The sequence below is a fragment of the Asterias rubens genome, chromosome 4, assembly GCF_902459465.1.
Source record: "Asterias rubens chromosome 4, eAstRub1.3, whole genome shotgun sequence".
Lineage (NCBI taxonomy): Eukaryota > Metazoa > Echinodermata > Asteroidea > Forcipulatida > Asteriidae > Asterias > Asterias rubens.
Window position 1 is genome coordinate 15212012 of NC_047065.1, and position 22689 is coordinate 15234700.

At 39.1% G+C, this 22689-nt stretch overlaps 2 protein-coding genes across 3 annotated transcripts in view; one reads left to right on the top strand and one right to left on the bottom strand.

Moving 5' to 3' along the window:
- LOC117289647 (synaptic vesicle membrane protein VAT-1 homolog-like) overlaps positions 1-17531 on the bottom strand; it is a 30727-nt gene extending 13196 nt beyond the window's left edge. Inside the window, exons 1-3 of the mRNA XM_033770866.1 lie at positions 17019-17531; positions 4722-4851; positions 302-517 (exon numbers count right to left, since the gene is read on the bottom strand). Coding sequence (XP_033626757.1) covers positions 302-517; positions 4722-4851; positions 17019-17230 — 558 coding nt within the window. The 5' untranslated portion in view covers positions 17231-17531. The remainder of the gene's footprint in view (positions 1-301; positions 518-4721; positions 4852-17018) is intronic.
- Positions 456-22594, top strand: LOC117289646 (protein O-linked-mannose beta-1,4-N-acetylglucosaminyltransferase 2-like). Of its 2 annotated transcripts, XM_033770864.1 has the most exons (3): positions 456-537; positions 19090-20779; positions 22290-22594. In XM_033770864.1, exons 2-3 carry the CDS (start codon positions 19217-19219, stop codon positions 22299-22301), a joined length of 1575 nt encoding a protein of 524 aa, XP_033626755.1. In that variant the 5' UTR covers positions 456-537; positions 19090-19216; the 3' UTR covers positions 22302-22594. The 2 variants fall into 2 exon arrangements, with proteins under 2 accessions (XP_033626755.1, XP_033626754.1); XM_033770863.1 differs by lacking the exon at positions 22290-22594 and having other exon boundaries at positions 19090-21515.
- The last annotated feature ends 95 nt before the right edge of the window (positions 22595-22689 follow it).

Consider the following 22689-nt stretch of genomic DNA (forward strand, 5'->3'; position numbering starts at 1 on the left):
GCAAATCGACAAACTTGAATGGCATAGTATGATGGTTTGTTATTTTATGCATTCTGTTGAGGTACACCAAGTGAGAAGACTGGTCTTTGACAATTACTAAGCGTGTACCTTCCCTTTAAAGTGCATTTTTTGTGGCAGAGTGAGGTATTAGGTGGGCGAGGTATTAGCGGGACATTAACAGCAGGACTAGACAGAAGCATCAAGTCTGAAAATATCTTTGAAGTGGTGAGTAGAGCTTATTGATAAATCTAATCTGAATCTATTTTTTATTTTTTTTCCCCCGATTCTCACAGACACTCACCACTCCGCCGCCAGCTGAATGCACCAGCACCGATTTCCCTTTGGTCAAGTTAGCGATTTCGTACAGCATCATGTATGCCACTGCGTAGCACAGACCCATGGCAGCACCCTCCGTGTATGTCATCTTATTGGGCATCTCGTAGACGAACTTGGTAGGTACAGCGATCGCCTCCGCAAAGGAGCCACTACGCTGGAAGGCAACAACTCGATCCCCAACCTGCAGAGAGAAGAAAACAGGTTCGTTAATTACATTCTTTTCTTTACCACTGGTGATTGTCGGGTTAACCCTAGTTTTATACAGTGTTCCTATAAGGGTACGGCAGTTCTTCATCGCTAGAGGGCGCCCTTCGAGAGAAATGTGGATCTCTGCTAGAATACTTGAAGGGGCACCAAGGTCCTTTGTTGCCCCTGTGTAGTATCAGGCTTGGAACATTACTATAGTGTTTGTGCATAGGGAGTAATTAAATGTTAAAAGCACAAATAACAAGACCAGGGCAACATGTGATACATGGCCTGTAGAAGATGAACCCGTACGAGAAAAAAAAGCCCTTGGCGATTTGTAGAACTAATTTTTTTTTTTTACAAAGCTAAAAGTAACTCAAGACTTGCAGCTGCTAAAAAATGAAATAGGGATGACTTTGCGATCAGAACTCACACAAATTTCACACAAAAAACAACATACAGTCTACAAAATGGCAAAATCAAATGATTTGGATCAATTGATTGTACATGTAGATTAAAATAAAGACAATAAATGTGGTCCTATCTTTGCGTATAATACTTTCTCCTGAAATATGCTAATTACATTAATGCACTATTGGTGAGTAAACGCTAGAGTTGTGCACAATTTTGTATACCATCAGTCCCATGCAAAAAGGCAGGATGGTTCTTTTTTGCCTAGTGGGCACGTCCGGCGTGTAATTTACATATTTCATGGAAAAGTCTTGTATAAAATATTTGTATAGCGCCAAATCCAATAAAAATGCACCCAGGAGCTTTATACAATTTATAGGGAACCTTAACTAGAGACAAAATAAATACCAGTAGAAACAACAAATAATGAATGTTTAGTTGAAACAATACATATTCATATTGACAAAACAATCAAATACAATTCAATCTTGAGAGAATTTTTGTTTTACTATGGATGCTAAACCAGCTTTAAACTGGGTTAAACTTCTGATGCCCCGATGCTCAATAATGACTTGATGAGATTTGTGAATGTGGGATCAAGCTTAATCCAACTTTCACAAATCTCATCAAGTTAAAGGCTCCTTGTGCGAAGCAGTTTTGTGCTAATTAACTTTTTAAAAAGGTCTGTGATACCCCTCTTGCTTAGAACCATTGCACTCCCTCAGCAGCCCCCACTAAATCAAGGAAAATATAAAATACACTAATTATTTCAGCATGAATATTGATTAGTAACTGTATACAATCCTGTGACAAAAGTAATGACTTCTATTCAAGTCATGTGTTTACTTTGTAAATTTAACCCAATCATATTTGTGGCGTGTCGTGGCCCAGCGGTTAAGAGCACTGGATTCAAGCTCTGGTGTTCGATCAGCAGAGTGTGGGTTTGAATCCCCGTTGTGACACTTGCTACATAAAGTTGGGGAGGTAGTGCTTTCTACCAGCCAGGCTTCTGATTGATGATACCCAAGCCTACATCCGTATGGAAGAACAAAAATCGTATCCCACACCTTGAGGTGGCCTTCAGGCCTTGTGTATCTGGCGAACTGCATAAAAAACCCTGTGTTTGTTACTCAGTTCTTTCCTGAGTTCTGTGAAGAAGAAAAAAACACCTTCAAATCCACAGGCATATCACTTGAGTGGGATTCAAACCCATGACCATTGTCATGCTAGAGCAGTTGTCTCACCACTAGACCATTAACTGGTCCTGCTGGCCAGTCACCAACAAAAGTTAGGGGTAAACCCTGATCACTCAGGCTATGAATAAAACCAAGAAGATACATTATTTTTTACATGCTAATGTTTGTTTGTACATGTAGCTAGCTGCTCGGCATCTCTGAAAAATTGTGTTTTGCTGAGAGGTCTCCCCAGGGTAGATAAGAAATAAAAAAATAAAAAGGAATTAAAGTGTCTATACAAGTACTTTTTGTAGGACAAAAAACACAATGTCCACAGATTTACATTAGATTTACACAGTTTGAAGATAATGACAGTAGAAAGCTTCCCTGAAAATATTACTAGCTGAGGTGCTGTAGTTTTTGAAAAATGAGTAAAAATAATTTTCGTCCCAGTTATCATGAGACGAAAATAATTTTAGCATGTAAAAACGTATTTTCAGACATTGTTAAACTCATTTCTCAAAATCTGCAACACCTCAGCATGTAATATTTTTAGGGAAGCTTTCTAAGATCATTATCTTCAAACGGTGAAAGTAAAATGTAAATCTGTGGACACTGTGTTTTGTGTTTCAAAAAGTACCCACATCCTTTAATTGTAGTCAACATGACACATGAAGTGTGTGTTCAGTACTCTACTAGAGTGCTGTAGTATACAGAGTGCGACAAGGTGGTCTTTGAGTTGCCATTTCTCAATATTATCGACACTTGTGTATATATATAGAAGACTAGTACGCAGATGCAGCAGACGAGCCTTGGTGTTCCCTTTGGCTAGTAGCTGCATCGCATCATGAATTTCATAAGCCCTTGGGGTACCAGACAGTGGAGATGAACTCTCGCTTTGCTCGCTCTCTCTCTCGATTCGAATGACACCAACTGCATGATTGAGTGCAGACATGTCATTATAGTGTGGTGCTTATGTCACTCAGGGCGTGTATAATAACATTTGCACCTGCGTTTATTGACTGCATAATTGAGGGAACCCATAGTTCAGTACAGGCGCCTACACTGTGTACACAGTTCAGCTGCTGCACTTCTCTTTTTTTTTCACAATAATTTTGTAACAACTTTTTTTTTTAGAGATACAAAATAAAGTATGTTAAAGGAAGTGGACACTATTGGTAATTAGTCAAAACATTGTGAGAAACGGCTCCCTCTGAAGTAACGTAGTTTTCGAGAAAGAAGTATTTTTCCACGAATTTGATTTTGAGACCTCAGATTAGGAATTTGAGGTCTCGAAATCAAGCATCAGAAAGCACACAACTTCGTGTGACAAGGGTGTTTTTTCTTTCATTGTTACACTCGCACCTTTGATGACCGATTGAGCTGAAATTTTCACAGGATTATTATTTTATGCATATTGTTGAGATACAGCAAGTGAGGAGACTGGTCTTTGACAACTACCAATAGTGTCCACTGCTTTAAGTACATAATAAAGAGAAGAGAAAAATACGGTACATTAAGCCTGGTTCATACTCGAATGCAAATGCCGCAATGCGATACGAATTGTTACGTCACAAATTTGCAACAAATAATTTGCATCAGTTGAAATGTGTTCAACTCTCTGCGCAGCAAAAAAATGTGGTTGTGACGTCTTCGTTCATATCGCATTAGCAGGAAGTATAATTATGGCTTTATTAGTGAGCAAACAAAAATGAGTCCCTCGGTACAAGTAGTCTATTACAAACAGCAAATGGTATCTTCCCATTTAAATGTGAAATGTTATGTATTCATTGTTTTTGAAGGTAGTGCCAGGGATTGGTAAATACTCAACAGTTTTATGACCATAAAAACTTATTTGGTGAGAAGCAATGCAGCTGTTGATAGCATGAACTATTTTTAGAAAAGATTTTGAGTTTAGATTTAAATTGTCACCCTAAAACAGTTGAATCAATTCTTGTGAAAATACGTCTCAACAGTTTTTTGCTGTTTTCTCGGCTTTTGTCTGGCTTTTATAATTTTGCCCATGAATTAATAAGCATTATGTTAACAGAAAACGATTTTAACCAGTTTCTTTAACCATGTTTAAAAAAAAACAAAAACAAAAACAGATTTCTTTTCCTTGAAAGTATACACATTGAGATACTTTTATAATTTTGCCCATGAATTAATAAGCATTATGTTGACAGGAAACCAATAACCAACTTTTCTTTTACCATGTTTAAAAAAGAAAAAAAAGAAAAAACAGATATCTTTTACCTAAAAGTATACATGATGAGATACTTGTAAATATGCTTACACATTTGTATTCTAAAAATATGTAAAATCAGTGGTTGGATGGAGAAACCAGACTATACAAATATGATTTGTCAATTGGTGTTTTTGATGCCAAATATGGGGCACAGTCTTACCTCTTTTGGAATTTCTTTGGAATTCTTGAGAAGATTTTAGGGGTGTAAATTCTCTTTAATTGAGGAAAATATATGTAAGTATTGGAACATTGGGAGTGTGGTATACCTTGACCCCATAGCGGGAATGTATACTTACAAATTTTGAGTTAACCCGACCAAAACAAAAATAAATAATTAAATCGATAAAACCATCCTCCCTTTTTACCTTGAAGTCTTCGACATCTTTTCCCAGCGCTTCAATGTAGCCGGAGCACTCAGTGCCTAAGATAAATGGCGTCCTCTGACAGTCATCCACAGATCCTTGGCGCATCATTAGATCAAGGAAGTTCAATCCGCTGCAATTAAAACAAGCATGCCATTGTCATCATTTTGTTTTTACATGTTAACGGTCAGATGGACGACCTACATAAACACAAGTTCTTATATAGCGCATTGTACAATAACCACAATGACCGTGTTAGTCGACGAGGTAAAAGGAAAACCACGCAATTTCGAGGCAAACTTGTGTGGATAATTAGTGTATTCTACTTTTAAAACGTCTTTCCAACCATATGCATTTTATAAAAAAAACGGTTACAAACGCTTTTTATAGACCAACTCGTCGGATCCAAGGCAGCGTATTCCTTTAAGTGATAAAGCTCTAGGACTGCAAGTACACCTACATGTCCTTGGCCCTACCAATCTAATAGGAGACTTTCCAACGCTAGGTGGCAGCAGACATACCGGGTAAATTTTCATTGTTTACGTAGTTCTGAACATGCGCATAATTCTGAGAACAATGGATTTTCACGGTAAGTCTGCTGCCCTCTATCGTCCCAGAAAGTCTCCCATTGGTTTTCCTTCGATATTCACCAACTAAATACATACTCTTCTGATCAGAAATGTGGGCTCAATTTCAGAGAGTTGCTTTAACGGCTGATTTTGTGTTTACTGTGCACTTTCCATATAGCTTTGCTGACTAAGCAATAACTTGCAAATCTTGCAAGCTTGTCACCTAGGCCCAGTTTTGTAAAAAGCCTGTTTGCACAAAAATGTTCTAAGCGCTACTTAGCAGAAACTTGGTACCCCCGCCATAATTCCACAATTCTGTACATTATTGTAAAAATTTCCTGACCAGTATTTCTAACAGCTTTATGAAATTGGGCCCTAATTTTCTTTTTGCTAATCTTAGACACTCTTGCGTTTAAGCAAATTTTTCGGTAGAAACATTTCCTTACTGTTCGTTAATCATCTCTGTGAAAACGGCCCAAGTGTCAACCCTTACAGAGGTAGAAACTTCAAAAATTTGACCTAGAATTACACAGAGGCCTTGGAGGCCATCACCTTTGTTGCCCCATGGTCTTGGCCTTGGTGCCCCTGTATAGGTTTCTCATGGTCTTTCATCAGGTTTTGTAATAGAAGTACCCCATGCCAAAATGGCCTTGCCCTTTTCAAGATGAAATTCCAAGTAAAAAAAAAATGCATTGACGTAATATATTCAGCGCATGTCCCACAATGTAAGCTCACAGATCCTTGTCCAGCTCAGGTTACTAAACAAACCAAAGTAGATGTAGGCCATCCGATGCAAATCTCATGCAAGTAATCCTCGGGAGTGATTTCCTTCTCTAAACAGCTTGTTACGCCCGGACAGGGGAGTTTTAGTCTCGCTGCTTGTTTGTAGTGGCTCTAGTCGGTGGCAGTGTTTTTGTAAATGACGTCAACAGATGGTTTCAATAGCTTCCTGCTAGGATTTTGTGGGTTAAGTTGATGATACCTGTGGTGTATTGTTTTTCCAAATTGCATTTGAATGTCTACCCTCAGTCCTAATTCCGACTTTAATGGCTCTATTTCTCGTCAAGCTCTTGCCAGAACTTGTGGCTTAGTAAAGTTTACTCACTGAAATGTCAGAGCCGGAAAGAAGAGTGACGATTGATATAAAGTAATGCATTAAATGTTTTTTTACTGTGGCTGGAGAACTGTTTTTTGCTGAGGAAGACTGTTTTTGCTTAGCACACTTTGTGTGGTTAGCAGCTTGTGGAAGTTGTCCTCTTATGTACTTTCCTTCACTAGCTGTCAGCGAATTCCTGACAGCAACAAGTCAACAACAGACCGGTCAATGAGAGATTTCCTCCATATACCCCCTTCCCCCTCCCCACTTCCACCTGCCCCTGCCTTTGCCCCTCCCCCTGCCTCTGCCCCTCCCCACATCTTGATCGTGGATAACCCATCTCATGCAGTTTTTTGTTTGTTTAAAACCAACATTGTTTTTGTTCATTTTGTCCTATTATTGGGCATCAGGTTGGATCAGTGGTTTTGTCTCTGCTTTTCACCTCCGTAGACCCTGGTTTGATCCAAGACCCAGTAACTGGGGCGCTGTACTCCTTTTTTCGAATTTTGACATTATCGGTCGTACACCGATAATGTCAAAATGCGAAAAAAGGAGTACAGCGCCCCAGTTAGACCGATGATGTCAAAATTCGAAAAAAGGAGTACAGCGCCCCAGTTACTGGGTCTAGTATGATCCAAATTCAGACCTGAAGCTTTCATGGGGATTGGGTTTTCAGTCCCTACCTGCTGGCGAGGGTTTTCCTCCGCTTGTGGTTTTCCTCCCACGTCCTTAACTGAGCATTTCTTATAAAGAGATGTTAAATTTGCATCGGGGATAAAGAATATTAATATTGGTTTTTACCCATACACTGATGTGTGTTAGCACTGTATACTCAGTACTTTCCCGAGCCCTGTGAAAAAATATCACAGGCATGTTACTCGGTCGGGATTCGAACCCATGACCCCTGCAATTCTAGAGAATTTCTTCTTGTTTCCTATTCACCATCCTGTTTTTGGCTTGGGCTGTAGATTGTGCAATTAAGTCAAGTAAATAAATCAATAATAACAAAAATAACAGGCATTTAAAGAGCACTATTAACACTTGGTACTGCATTGCTTTACAGGAAAATTAACAATAAGAGAATAACTAAAGGCACTAAAAATGGGGAAACAGGGTCTTGTATTTCTTTGGAGTTGTTTAAATACAAAGATGTATTGTCATTCTTATAATGTAGCAGTTAGAGTCAAATGATTTTATGTGAAGTGGCCTTATGAAAAAAAGTGCAATTTTGCTGTAACACTTGTAAGAAAAACATAGAAAACATCCTTAGAAAACATATATATCAATTTGCTCTTGCTGGCCATGATAGCTACAAAACACATGTAAGACTTGACAGAATTTTGTTGTATTATTATAAGTCCTGACCAATGGTCAACACAACCAAAGAACGCTAATCTCATAATCGCATAATTAAAAATGAGAACGAGATGTTATCTGCACTGTGGTTACACAGTCTGGCTGAATTTATAATTAATTTGGCTCCACCTACGATATCACTACATATACGGCCATATGGCCATGAACACCGTAACAACCGGCCTTTAACCCCCCTGGGTAGGTTTGCCTCCTTAACAAACGTGTCATCGCGGCAACAAGAGTTACCATGACAACAAGTTCCCCCGCATCACCATATGTGAATAGTTTGGCATTTTAGACAAATCTCTCACCTGCGTGAGTTGTTTGTTCATCAGAGTGTAGGCTAGACGCCCTTCCACCCACCAAACCATCAAACTTAACAGTGAAGGAACGAAAAATGTTGTCTTCCTAGTTAAATATTCAAAGCACTTGCATCATTTTAACCTTTTCACTTGCTCTCTTGCTCTCTTAGTTTAGCTTGGCTTCAGGAACAGCGGTTTTATGGAGACATTACTTTTAGCAGGGCTAGAATTTGGAAGGAAAATGCAGAAGACCATAGGATTCGAACTGCCTCTAGCTACCGGGCAATCTCGTTGGTCTAGTTGGTAAGACACTGCTCTAGAATTGCAAGGGTCAGGCGAGTTCGAATCCCACCCAAGTAATATGCCTGTGATTTTTTTTCACAGAGCTCGGGAAAGTACTGAGTATACAGTGCTGAGTATAGATGATGTAACCTATGACATCACTCGATACCATAACATGATTCGCGCGCATACTGCCGGGCAAAACCTTTGTGTTTTGGCAGCCAGCTAGAAAGTGTATACATGCAATCTTACCATGAATACGCCTCTTTTTGCACGGCGAAACATGACGTATACAGTGTTTTGTCAACAGAGGGCGATTGTCTATACAACATACATTGGTGTATGTGGGTAAAACCAAAATTAATATACTTTATTCCCGATGCAAATTTTCATCTCTTAAACTACAGGGCTTGTATCTAAAAAACATGTTTAGGCCCACTGGACCAGAGATAATGTTACAAGACCAAAATCAATATGAGAAGAAATAAATCCCTGACCCAGTTTGCATTTGATGGTTGATATTTGAGCAAGCTTGGTGATGTCTTATTGAGAAGATTTATCCTATTTGTCTTTATATGGGTATTAGGTATTTTTCATTACTCAATATAATTAAAAAGGTCAACATTTATTTGACACAGTTCAACATATAACAAAGTGAGGCATTGTTATTGAATTGAAAAAAAACCCCACAAGAACACTGGACTTGCTTGGTCATGAATTTACTGGGCCGAAGCTAGTATCACTGGCCTAGGGTCTTCAATCAAGTGTAAAACCATGGAGCCTGCTCTCTTCTTGGTACAGGTTCCTTGGTGGCTGACAATGTCTTTATGTGGGATAGGCAGTTCCTGTCACAGCAGCTGCTGTAGAAGGTCTTGGAGGAAAAAATACTCCACTAGAAGGAGCATGAGGTTGGAATTCATTTATCTTGCAGTGACGTGAGCATGGAGGTAGAATCTCATGATGTGAGAGACTCTGCAAAACATGCTAAAGGTCAAGTGGGATGGGGGGGGGGGTTGATTTTAACCTACTTAAAGATTTGATTTTGATGTATGACTGAAACAAGAAGGACCTTTGTGGTTTTCTTTAAGTCAAAGCAGTGTATTCAAATAGGGCTGAAGGTGGTGCGTTTTGATTTTGGATAGATCTGAAGTGAAAAATGAAGGAACCTTCTTTGGTTTTGATTTGGATAGATCTGCGGTAGAAACTGAAGGACCTTGTGTATCAAGTCAAGGTAGAGTGTACTCAAAGTGAGGCTGAAGGTGGTGGGAGAAACACCCAGAAACACCCATTTTGGTATAAATTAATCCCCTTACACTGCTTACTGCAAGTGGGTGCAGTTACTGCCTGGGTGCCTGCCTATGTTCTGCGTCATCTTGGTTGTCACATTGCACAGTTACATCTATAACCATCCATACCGCGCCCCCAAATGCGCACTGTACTGTACGCCTATTACACAGAGCAAATTTCACTTCAAAAGAGTAGAGGGTGATCCGGTCCCCAAATAAGATTGAAGAAAATGCACAAATGTATGGTTTGGTACACGACCCCCCCCCCCCCAATGTTTTTTCTACACATTAGTATAAAATGTCTGAATTTGCCCTTTGGGGTCGAAACGCGCCTTTTACCTCACTGTCTTTATCTCTATATCAAAATGATACAACCATAGCTACCTGTTGTTCATGATTGTACAATCCCTCCCTCACACTCCCTCCCCTAAGTGCTAACCTTTGACCCCTGTTGACCCTTTTCTCCAATGCATTAAACGCTGAGGTTCTAATTCCACTCAGGACCAACCCACATTATAATTTATAGGACCAGTACTGCATAAGCCTTTTTGAGGTATGGCGGACTTGATGCCGCGCTCACCATGTTGGTGGTCATTAGGTTTACGTGTAAACGCCGCGTCGCCTAAAATGCGCATTTCACTGAATAACATACGTTCTATTTCTATGGTCAATACGCACAAATTTACCACAACTTTACAGTGTTGTAGCATTGTGTCCGCCATATCTCAAAAAGGCTTATGGGACACTGTGTCTGCTTTGCACTTTAAATAGGGAATGTATAGACGATGTGACCTGTGACATCACATGTTTACAAAAGAGCCACAGAGCCCGATGGACTTCCTGCTGGTATGATTTGTACACAGCTCAATGGAAGAAATAATATAAAATCTTATATTTTATGGAGATTGCACTGTCTAATTCTTATCAACGTTTTATATGATATAAGGGGGCATTTCTCAAAACTTGTCCAGCTTTTACTTTCACAACTCTTGGTTTTATGTGGAAATTATGACACAAAATGTCAACTTTCCCATAGGACCAGTGTAGTATCTTGCCTGTCAGAACACTCAAAGAATGTACAAGGTCACACTTATTGTAAACAAAGTTCACTTGGTCTCTATACGGTTGGTAATCACTCTAAAAGCGCCTTGATCTAGTGTCTAGGATATGTGCGCTTTATAAGAACTTTGTATTAAAAAGTACTGTGGCTGGCAATCAAAACCATTGGGTCTAGAAACCTACAGCAGCTTTTGTTATAATAAAGCATTTTTAGAAACATTTCACTCTGAAGTAATGTGGTTATGTAACAAATATGTCAGTTGTCGTGCCTTAAATTTGAATCTGATATGAGAAGCTCCCATATTGTGTATAAGAATTATTCTTTTTGCATGGCCATCATCTGCCCCGGATTTTTCGGCGAGATCTCAAATACTCAACCACCTTTTGAAATGAAATGTTCACAGTTAGTTTTAATGTATAAACATCTACATTTATATAGGATTAAACCTATCGAACGGTTCCATAAATTCCCATACTTAAAGCAATGAGAGAGTACAATGTTGCTGGTACAATATTTGTCCGCCATTTTATTCGTTTTGACTGTTCGTTGTCTGTGTTTAATTGTATCAATAGTCACATGGGTATGATATTTGCTTCTCCAATATTTGTTTTATTGACATATCTAGTGCCCGTTTTTTTATTTTTTTATTTTTTTATTATAGCATAAAGGCATTTTAAATGTTTATTTATCTGAATTGCGTGTGAATTTATTATACATGTAATGTACATCAGAATGTTTTACACTCTTGTAATAAGGGAGTTTGTAAGAGTTTTTTTGTTATCATTTCCTTACAGTTTTTATCTATTTTTAAAGGCAGAGAAAGTGTACCTTTGGATTTTAACACCTTGTGATTGTTTTAATCTTGTATAAATAAAGATATTATACCATAAACTAACCAGTGAAAAGTTCATTTGAAAAAGTGTTAGCGTTTTTGATAAATTACTGAACATATTATGGAGGGGTTATGTTCACGCAGGAAAAAATAATTCGTAATATTGGCATACACATTCTGAGACGTTTCATGCAGAAATGTTTCGAAGATTTCTCGTGTACGTTTTTAAGGTCATTAGTATCTGGAATAATTAATCAAACGTTATCCTTCCCTTTGAAAGAAGAACGACAAGAAAGAAAATAACATAACTCACAAGAACCAAACAAGTACATTTCAGTTAGTGTTTTGTTGCCATGTAATTTGACATTTTCCAGCAACCAATCAGTGTTTCAGTGTTCTTTGTATTAACGTCAATACCATCAATCATAGCAATTTAAAAACAATTTTGTAGAAGAAAGACCAATTAAACCGTTGGTGAATGCGTGAACGGCATCTGTTCTGCAGAAAGTGGATCAACATGCTTGAGACTTACGGAAGGGCAATTTCGAGCAATTCGATTTTAATTTTTAGCGCAACTGCTTATGTGTTTTTCTTTCTCATAAAGTGTCAATATTTGGGTAAAAACTACAGTGCTATTATGTGCACTTTCTGGTACCCATAGATTCAATGCCAATATACCATTACAATAGCGTACTCATAAAGGTATAAACCTGACTTGTCCAATGGATCTACATAATGAATTGACGTCATCACGCTGCCATCTTAGGGCCATGTCATACAAGAAACTTTTACGAGCAATTTGGAGGCAACCAACTCCAGTGCATACGGAACCACTTTGGTATGAGTCATTGTTCTAACAGTTTATTCCAATCCACACGAATAATATCATGTGAACATTCAAAATGTGAACAAAACGCTTGTCTTTATTCCCATCACGCGTTTTTGATACAGCACATTGTCCATTGTAGCGCTGTTCTAGAAACCAACAGTATAATAATTGGTCTTTTAAAATGACGCTTTGGATATTTCCCTTAAAGCAACATTTGCTATGTATTATTTTCAGTCCTCTGCATGGTACAAGACAGTTTCTGTGGTTTTGTCATTTTATGGAACATGATCGGCATCTATTATAACGTTGCGGTATCCGCTGCCCAAACATAGGATTCGAACTGCCTCTGGATACCGGTGTGGCGGTTTCAACTTTCCGCTGTGTTCAGTTTTCCGAATGACCAAATACGGTAGCATTACGTCATGCGATGCCTGCGCACAGCAAGCGAAAGTAGTCCATTTTTGTGCCGTATTGAGTCATCCGTTACCCTCCGGTAGCTGTCATGGCGGCGTCCACGAGTCGAGTACAACTAGCGGCAAACGCGTGGATCGTATGAGTTTTTTTTTATGCAAGCAGAGTGTGACCTGCCTAAAGTTGTACCCATGAATACATGTAAAGATGTGGCAAGAGATTATGTGACTACATGTACACAGAAAAGAATCGTAATATAAACAATTTGGGGTCACTGCTGAGAGAACTACAGTACTCGCCAGGGTACTCGCGGCGGTATCTGACAGGTCACCCGGAAAACTGAACACGCCGGAAAGCTAAAACCGTTCGAACAACATGTTGATATGTCCGACTACGTCACCCGGAAAACTGAACACGGCGGATAACTGAAACCGCCACACCGGGCAACCTCGGTAGTCTAGTAAGACACTGATGTTTTTTTCACAGGACTCGGGGAAAGTACTGAGTATACAGTGCTAACACACATCGGTGTATGGGTAAAAACCAAAATTAATATTCTTTATCCCCGGTGCAAATTTAACATCTATATTATGATCGGCCATGGTAGAAAACTCGTGTAATGGAGGTTGTTAATTGGTTTCTTGATTGTAAAAAGGATACCAGATAACAAGTTTATTTCGATACAGTGGTAATGTATAAGAAAATTTTCCATGGCACTCGGTGTTCTAGTTTAATTGGTTTGCTCTCGGCTGTGACCTCCTAATTTGATTTTATGAAAATCCATTGATTTATTGAATTATGTGCTTATTGAATATATATACCGAGGAGCTCAGAATGAGCTATCTCATCCCAAAACGAACTGTGTACCATAGAAAATAATTAAAACATGTTTTTTTCGGCCGCCATTTTAAAGTCGGCCACAATGTGAAGACAATACAAGGCCCTTATTTGTAGAGCTGCTTCAGCACAAAAAGTAGCTCAGCATGCACAGCAAAATTATGCTTACCAAAATAAGGTTACCATCAGCACACATGTCACATGTACGATTTGTGACTGGATGATCATTCCTGCTTAGCAAAATTAGTAGATTGTCTAAATGTGCTTGAAATTTAAAAAGTGTGTGTCTAAATGTTCACGTTTAGTCCATTAAAGGAACACGTTGTCTTGGATCGGTCGAGTCGAAAAGTGTTTATAACCGTTTGTCACAAGATGTTGTAATACAGTGATCCACACAAACATGCCTCGAAATACCTCGTCGACTAACACGGCGGCCATTGGCCGACGGTGTAAGTTCGTAAAAGGAAAACCACGCAGTTTCGAAGCAAATATGTGTGGATCATTATATTCTACTTTTAAAACATCTTTCTAACTATGTGCATTTTATAACAAACGGTTGCAGACGCTTTTTATAGACCAACTCGTCCGATCCAAGGCAACGTGTTCCTTTGACATACAGATAAAGCAGGTGTCAACATTTAAAACAGGGTGTCAAAAAGACAGACAGGCACCCCTCTGGCTAACACTTAAGCGTAAACTGAGCAAGATTGTTTTCTACTTACAATGAAACAGGCTTCGGGTGATAGCCTATAGGCCTAACACGTTTGCTAAAAATAAGACATCATCGGGCATTGGTCGTCAGTTGCCTGATCATGTCTGATTGATTAACGGCACTGGACTCTATCGATAATAACTCAAAATAGTTGTTAGCATAAAAAACTTGTTAACGATCAATGGATATTTAGCTGTTGATAGTATAACACATTGTGGGAAACGGCTCCCTCTGAAGTACCGTAGTTTTCGAGAAAGAATTAATTTCTCACTAAAATATTTGAATTTGATTTCGAGACCTCAGAATTTGAATTTCTTTCGCAAATTCGACCACCAATTGAGCTCAAATATTCACAGGTTTGTTATTGTATGCATATGTTGGGATATCACCAAGTGAAAAGACTGATCTTTGACAATTACCAATAGTGTCCAGTGTCTTTAAGATTACAGAGTTTCAAGTCAATAATACGAAAACAACCTCTCAATATTTATGACACGTCGGTTTTGCTTCAATGGCGCGGAAAGATATTACATGAGATTTGTCATGAATTATAAACTCGCTGATTTCAAATTGTATGTTATATACACAGCCATTTGAAATTAGCCAAACGCAAAAACTCAATCATTTATTGAGACCCTGGGCATTTAATTTGATTGAGGCAGCTTGCAAATTCTGTTTTATTACCAACTGGAGTGTATATTATAATGGTGTTATTCACGGTGCTGGCCATAGCGAGCCTTGCCTGCCTATTATCCGCACAACAACACGGGGGTAAGGTCCGCTTTGGCGAGGCGAGCGGCGGTTGACGAGGGGAAGCGGGGGCGTATATCACGGGAGGGAATCATTGAGTGGCCCGGTGGTTTGGGATTGATTACGGTAGCTAGGCCACGTACGGTTTTTCCACAAGCATCCTCTGAGACAGCTTTTATCTGAGGTGCACAAAAGGCCTTCGTGTGGCTGAACTGGAGACTGCTGAATGTAGCTACTTCAACATTTGATTATAGAAGACTGTGGATATTTATAATGGCCTCTTCTTCTGTTAATATGATACGCAGTGTGACTGACTTGGATACTTTTATGAATAATATGAGGCGAGATAACCAAAACCAGCAGCCTGTATATTAATTAGTTTGAATATTAATTAGTTTGAATATTAATTAGTTTGAATATTAATTAGTTTGAATATTTAGGTATTTTCGTTAAGTAAAGCCTATCGCTAAACAAAGAAAAAAGAAAAAAAAGGGGATCACAGATTTTGACAAATAATTATGTAGGCCTATCCATGCTGATTTGTTCCGAATGTTTTGAATTGTCCCGGTGAGATTTTAAAGGTTGATGAATGTTTTTGGCACACTAGGGATTTGGGTGGTTTGGAACCATACAAAAAGGTTATAGACACATGCTGTCACATCTCTATCATGTTCCCTGTATCCGATAGCGGTAATGAATGCTATTTTATTGCAGTGAATAAGAAACCATACTATTTTTTTCTTCCAGCCCTGGTTTGGTGACATTGGGAAGACGACAAAAACTGAGAACGAGCACTTAGGAAAAAAAACAAAAATAATAATAATAATAATAATAATAATGAAAATGAAAATAATAAAAATAAAGAAAGTTGACGAATTGCATGAAATTGTTACGTTATTAATGTCTTTTCCAACGAGACACTTAGACAATCTTTTTCTTATACTATGATGCACCTCCATTCTTTCAGAATGTTGCAGCAAATTTAAACCATTACAAATAAGACCCATATTCAGCGCAATAAAATGGTGCGTTGAACTATTTGTTTTGCAAGTAAAAAATCATGGCTCTTTTGCTTTTAAAATATCAACCATAGATCTGTTTACATTCCACTGATGACGGAGCAAAGCACACACAATTAGAACGTGTTATTGAAATAAAACACCATACAGCAATGTAGGTCGTACTAATAATGCTTCCCATACAATACAATTAGCACAAATTGGCCCAAATCATGTTTAATCGGTCGATTATTGTTTGCAATGGCGCCTCTCTTTTGTTAAATTGTGCCCAGAGGGATCCATTATTGCAGAGATCAGAGAGGAACCTAGTAGTGCGTTTTGGCGACCCCAACCAAAAACTGTTTCGGTTGTTGGTCGTTGGTTCTGCTGTTCAGACTGAACGATAACCGAGTTGTGAGTTCGGTTACCGTTTTGGTTATGACGTCAGAAACAGTTTTTGGTTGGGGTCGCCAAAGCGCACTCTAGATTAAAGATAACTTTGGTAAGGGTCGAAGACCAGTATTAACACTTGGTGTGTTCTAACATTTATGCATAACAAAACCAATCTGTGAACATTTTGACTCAATTGGTCAATGAAGTTGCAAGAGAAAAATGAAAGAAAAAAATACCCTTGTTGAAAAAAACTTGTGTTCTTTCAGATGCATAATAAAAAACATAAAGGCATAGAGTGAGAAAACACCTCTCAAAAACTACGTTACTCTAGAGGAAGCCGTTTTTCACAATGTTATATATTATCAAAAGCTCTCCATTGGTGGCTCGATACCAAGTATTTTTTTATACTATCAATATTTGTGAGTAAATCACCAATATAGTGTTCAGCGCCTTTGAAGATTCGACATTGTTTACAAGCATGATTCCAATCCTACTGGTGAATTGTCGTTCACCCAGGGCCTGTTGCATGCATAATTTATTTCAAATTAACCTCAGCTATATCTCGCGCGTATAAAGCGAACACTTACCAGGCCTTGACTCGAACGAGTACCTCGCCATCTTTTGGGATTGGTACGGTCTTCTTCATCACCTTGAGCCGGTTGACACCCCCGAAGGACTGCAGGACAACGGCTCTCATCTCGGGCTCTGTCCCCTTGGTGGATTCGGCTGCTGGGGCCGCCTTTTCCGGCTCATCTTGACCACCCCCAGTTGCCGTCTGGTCAGCTCCTTTTTCCGCCATTTCTATTTCTTCTTTCTTCCTTTCCGCACGCAAGTGTTTGTTGTGATGAGATACCACGATTATCTGCTGCTGACAGCAAGGTAGTTCCAATCAAATCGCGTTATATTTTATTCAGTAAATATTACGTTTGATTAGCAATTCACAAACGCACAAACTGCACTGGTGGTTCGCTTCAGCGCTGTGCCTATGTGCAGGTTACCCTTAAGTCTAGTATAATTTTTTATTATTTTTATTTGTTACGATCGCGGAGGAATACTCTCTGTTTGCCAGCGCGCAGACGGAGAGAGAGGCGAGAGAGGGTTAATTAAATTCATCTTCGCGGGGAGTGCTTAGGACTTGCTGTTGTCATCCAAGATACAGTGTCAGTTTGTAATCATTGATTTGGGGATCGTCGGAGGCATACTGTGGCATCCTTGGCCTACGCCCTCTGTAATAAGTGAAGCAAGGACTAAAATATCCACACGGAACTGCTGAATTGAACTTCCACTCGGAAATAATGTCCCTGACAGTTTTTATCATAAAACAGTGGGGGCTATACTATAATTAGACATAAATAATGTTGGGTCTGTTGTGCAAAGTAGAGTTAATGGTTTAAACCATCCGTGAAATTCATTTTGCATATTTTGAAATGAATATTTTGTGTATTTTACTTTTTTAGATAATTCTTATAATTATTCAACGCAAATTAATATATCTTCATCGAATAAAATCATCCACTGTCTGTGCCGATCTGAGCTACTTATTATAAACGGCAGTGGACGATCGTGAATCTTATGAATCTATAATGATGTTTACAAACGGCTTGATAGAATAGGCGGGAATTATGCCTTGCTGTTTGGCGCGCGTGGGCGTATGGTACGGTATATGTATATGTGCAGGGAGTGCATTATCTCGCCCTGTGGAACAGATGGGGGATATGTTTAGAATTAGTTAGCTGTTAACCATAAACGATTAAATCGCTCTTAAATCGGGGTTTGTGTGTTGATAAAAGTATAAGCTTAAAGGCACTGGGTATCATTAATAGTATTGCTAAAAAATAATTTTAGCATTAAAACTTACTTATTAGCGATCAATGGAGAGATATTGATAGTATAAAACATTGTGAAAAACGGCTCCCTCTGAAGTACGTCGTTTTCGAGAAAGAAGTTATTTCTTACTAAAATATTTGAATTTGGTTTCAAGACCTCAGAACTTGAGGTCTCGAAATCAAACATCTAAAAGCACTCAACTTCGTGTGACATGTTTTTTTTCTTTTTCCATATTATCTCGTAACTTCGACGACTAATGGAGTTCAAAGTTTCACAGGTTTGTTATTATGTGCGAAGGTGTCCAGTGTCTGTAAGGTGCATACACATTCTTATTTTATTTATTTAAAGTATATACATTAATCTTGTTGTCAAGTTTCAACATATTATAATAAATACAAACAAATTTATAGAGCTTACTCATCCATTGTTTTTCTTGATGTAAGTTTTCTTTTACATTACTTGATAAAAAGTAAAATTTAAAACTTTGCATATCTAAGGAGTATAATCAGGCGAGGTTTGTGTTCTTAAGCTCTGATCGTCCTTTAGTAGGATGTTAGAAAGCCTAACAAGTTGTTTGTTTTACACTTCCTGTCCTCGACTGCTGAAGGAATATTTATTTCTATATTTTAATGTTGTGTTTGACATTTCCCTCCGAAGTATGCCAATGCTCTCCTGAATTCCATGCCGAGATTTTGTCAAGTGTATGAGTGAAAGGGTTGAGGAATAAGAGGCATTTTCCTTAATTCGCATCCCTTAAGGTGATCCCTCTGGCTGCCGCTTCCCAGATTATATTGAAAACTTGGGTTTATTTCTTTTCTTTATTAATTACAGGAATATCGAATGTACATTTCCTAAAGACGGACGTGCCAGGAAGTGATACTGCTGCACAAAATCTTCCAGCAATGTGTCCCCACTAGATGGTCGTCAAAACGTCAGAAGGCAAAATGACAAGACAACAATGACTTTCTCTGACACTTTGACGGTCTTGGCTGTGTTTGTAGCAGCATGGGGTGTTTACAGATGCTTCATTTTAGAGGAGAAGCTCTCGAACTGCTCAGCTAAAACAGCTTCAGAGACTCCAAGTTTCAGGGAGAAAACAGATCCAGAGACAGTTCAGCAGACAGTCTTGGAAGGTGGATCCTCTGTTTGGTGCGTTGGATCAAGCAACACCAACAGAATGTGTAGGTTTCACAACCTTTGCTTCTCTCCGAAACATAAGGAGTTTGTCTTTCTGGAAGGCCCTCGATCCATCTCATATGGACTTCCTCGGAACCTCTTCGACCCAGCTTTGGTCGATTTGTCTTCCGTCCCGAACCACAACATCCAGTACTTCCACTACAGTAGTCTTCCTGTGTCAGCCCTGGAAAGATTCAAGGAGGTCAAACTGTTTTCTGGGAAGCACGTCCTCATGAATCGCTTCAAACCAAATAACGTAATGCATGTGTTTCATGATGACCTCCTGCCGGTATTTCACACCATGTTGCAGGCTGGATTGATGAACAAGACGGACTTCGCTCCAGCTGCTCAACTAGTTTTCCTGGATGGATTCCCTGAAGGAGACTTTATGGATCTCGTAAAGGTTCTGTTCCATCAGCAACCGTTACTGAAAGGCGATCTTGTAGAGGGTTTAGACCAAAGTTTGGTGTGCTTCGAGGAAGCACACGTTGGTTTATCAAACGTAACAGTGTGGTACCAGTATGGCTTCCAGGTCCCTCAGGGGCCAATCCCGGAATCCCTCCTCTCAGCAACCAAAGTGAAACTGTTCACGCATTTTGTGCATGATCGGATAGGATTCAAAGGCTGTGAAGCTGTCGACAGCTACGCTGTCCTAATCACAAGGAGATCAACAAGACTGATTCTGAATGAGATTGAGCTTGTGTCTGAAATCGTCAAGAGAACAGGAATGCGAGTCATCACAGCTGGTCTTGAAGACTTCCCAGTAACACATCTCATCGAGATTATCTCATGCGCTAAAGCCTTAATTGGAATGCACGGTTCTCTCTTGATCCTCGCCATGTTTCTACCCCCGGGGTCCATTCTTCTGGAGTTGTTCCCTTACGCCATCAACCCCGCCCATTACACCCCTTACAGGAGGCTGGTTGAACTCCAAGGCATGGGAATCGTCTACAGGTGCAGGCGGAATCTGAACCCCAGTCACGCTGTTGCACATCCAGATGCTCTACCTGCCTATGGTGGCATACACCACCTGAGTCTCGAAGAGCAGAAACAAATTATTGAATCCACAGAAGTACCACAGCACCTGTGTTGCTCAAACCCAGAGTGGCTCTTCCGCATATACCAAGACACAATTGTTAATATACCTTCCCTGCTAGAAGCACTCGCAAGTTGGCTTGGGGAAAGTGAACAGACAAGAAAGGTTACAAAAACCTTTAACTTATTTCCCAGTGAAATCCAAAACTTTATATGTGATAGAGAGAACGGTTTGCACATCTCATGGGACCAACCTTGGAATATTGAATATATGAATACGCATGAGGTCAAACACGAGGTCAAATATGAGGTTTGGATACAGCAGTTACATAGGGATGACTATGAAGCTTACATAATGCAGTTTACTGATCATGTTTTTACTGAGGGCATTGAAGAAACCGAAAAGTATAGAATTTGGGTAAGGTGTTTAGTGGGAGACATCCAGGGGCCTTTTACTGACGTTGTTTGTTGAGGGTTGCCAGTTCAATATTTGCATGTGACATTGAAACCCTCGGGTTTGTGCACTCATGTAATGACCATTAATAGGTTACCATCACTTCCATGAATTCATGTTAATTTATTTTGCTATCAGACTTCGTACATTAAATTTGACATCATCATTATTGCATCTAGATTCAACTTTTGTTTAAATATACCAATGTGATTGTGTTGGCAGATAATATGAGTGTTATTTTTTGACACTTGCAAAGTGTTATAATATTGTTATTTATGTGACACAATGGTTTCAATGTTAACACCCCAGTTTTTGCACTGACTGCGTTTCGAAACAATGTTTGGTTTCAGAGGGAAACAAATTTGGTTTCAGAAGGAATGTTGAAAAACATTTCAATCTGAGAGACGTTTCTGCATGAGGCGTTTCCCAGATTGTGTGTAACTATTCCATTTACGGATTTTTCATCCTGGGACTTTTAAAACTCTATCACCCTGTGAAAATGTAATTTGCACTGGTTGTCATTATTGTATATTTGCCTATCTACACCTATAAAGAATTAAAATAGTTCAACAGCTCAAAACATAACAAAGTGTATACCCTTTTCTGGTGCATATTATTTGGTATTAATATTTGCCCTTTTCAATAATTTATTGAGAACGATCGTCTTGGGTAAATATTGCCGGAACTTCAGTGCCCTCTGAGCGATGCCAACAAAGACTCTCCTATAGAAAAATTTTATCTTTCTCAACACCAGTCGTAGTCTTGGTTCCAAGACCATTGGTGTTGCGCGGTCACACACAACCAACATTCCGATTATGCACGGCAAAAACTGTACCCGCTTGTAATGAACGAACGCTAGCGGGCGCTCTGTTTCTCTGATTCGTTCATTACAAGGGTTAGTGTGTATAGTTTTTTGCCGTGCATAATCGGAACGTTGGTTGTGTGTGACCGCGCAACACCAATGGTCTTGGAACCAAGACTACACCAGTCGGGCCATTATGATAAACTGCACAAAAAACACATGCAGACAATATTTGAATAGGACCATTACACTCAATCATGTGATTTCGAAACTCCCGTTAGTCGTTATAAGCCCGGCAGACCATACCATACCAGCACGGCGTGACCCCGCTTCTAGGTATCTCCAGGGTGCGTGTAATGTAATGCTCGAACTCCACAATAATATTTAATGACCAAGTACTTTGTAGCTTTGATTAGATGTCCTGGTAGGTCTTTGAAAGACATTTTATCAATGATAGGTTCTAGGATAAATCTTTGTCCCCAAATAATTGTCAAATTATTTTAAAAACCCGGCCCCTATGGTTTTGTTTAAAGCGGCATCACGTTTTCCATTGTTTCATCATAGTTTTACCGCTAAGACCCCTTTTGAAACAACGGATTGCGGGTCCGAATCCAAAAGCCGAAGCAGTGAAATCGAAAATGGCCGAAGATTATGTCTTGATGACGAAAATGCACAAGGTATTTTATATACTTTGAAGACTCCTTTTTTCAAACTGCTTCTTACTATTTAAACCCTGTTTTTTCTCTTTTGTGATTTTTTTTTGGGAGAAGTTTTCTCTCAACAGACTGTTATATAAGTTAATGCTTACGTTTGTCTAATATCTCTGTGCGTTTTAAAGGCAGTGGACACTATTGGTAATTACTCAAAATAATTATTAGCAATAAACCTTTCTTGGTGACGAGTAATGGGGAGAGGTTGGTGGTAGAAAACATTGTGAGAAACGGCTCCCTCTGAAGTGCAACAG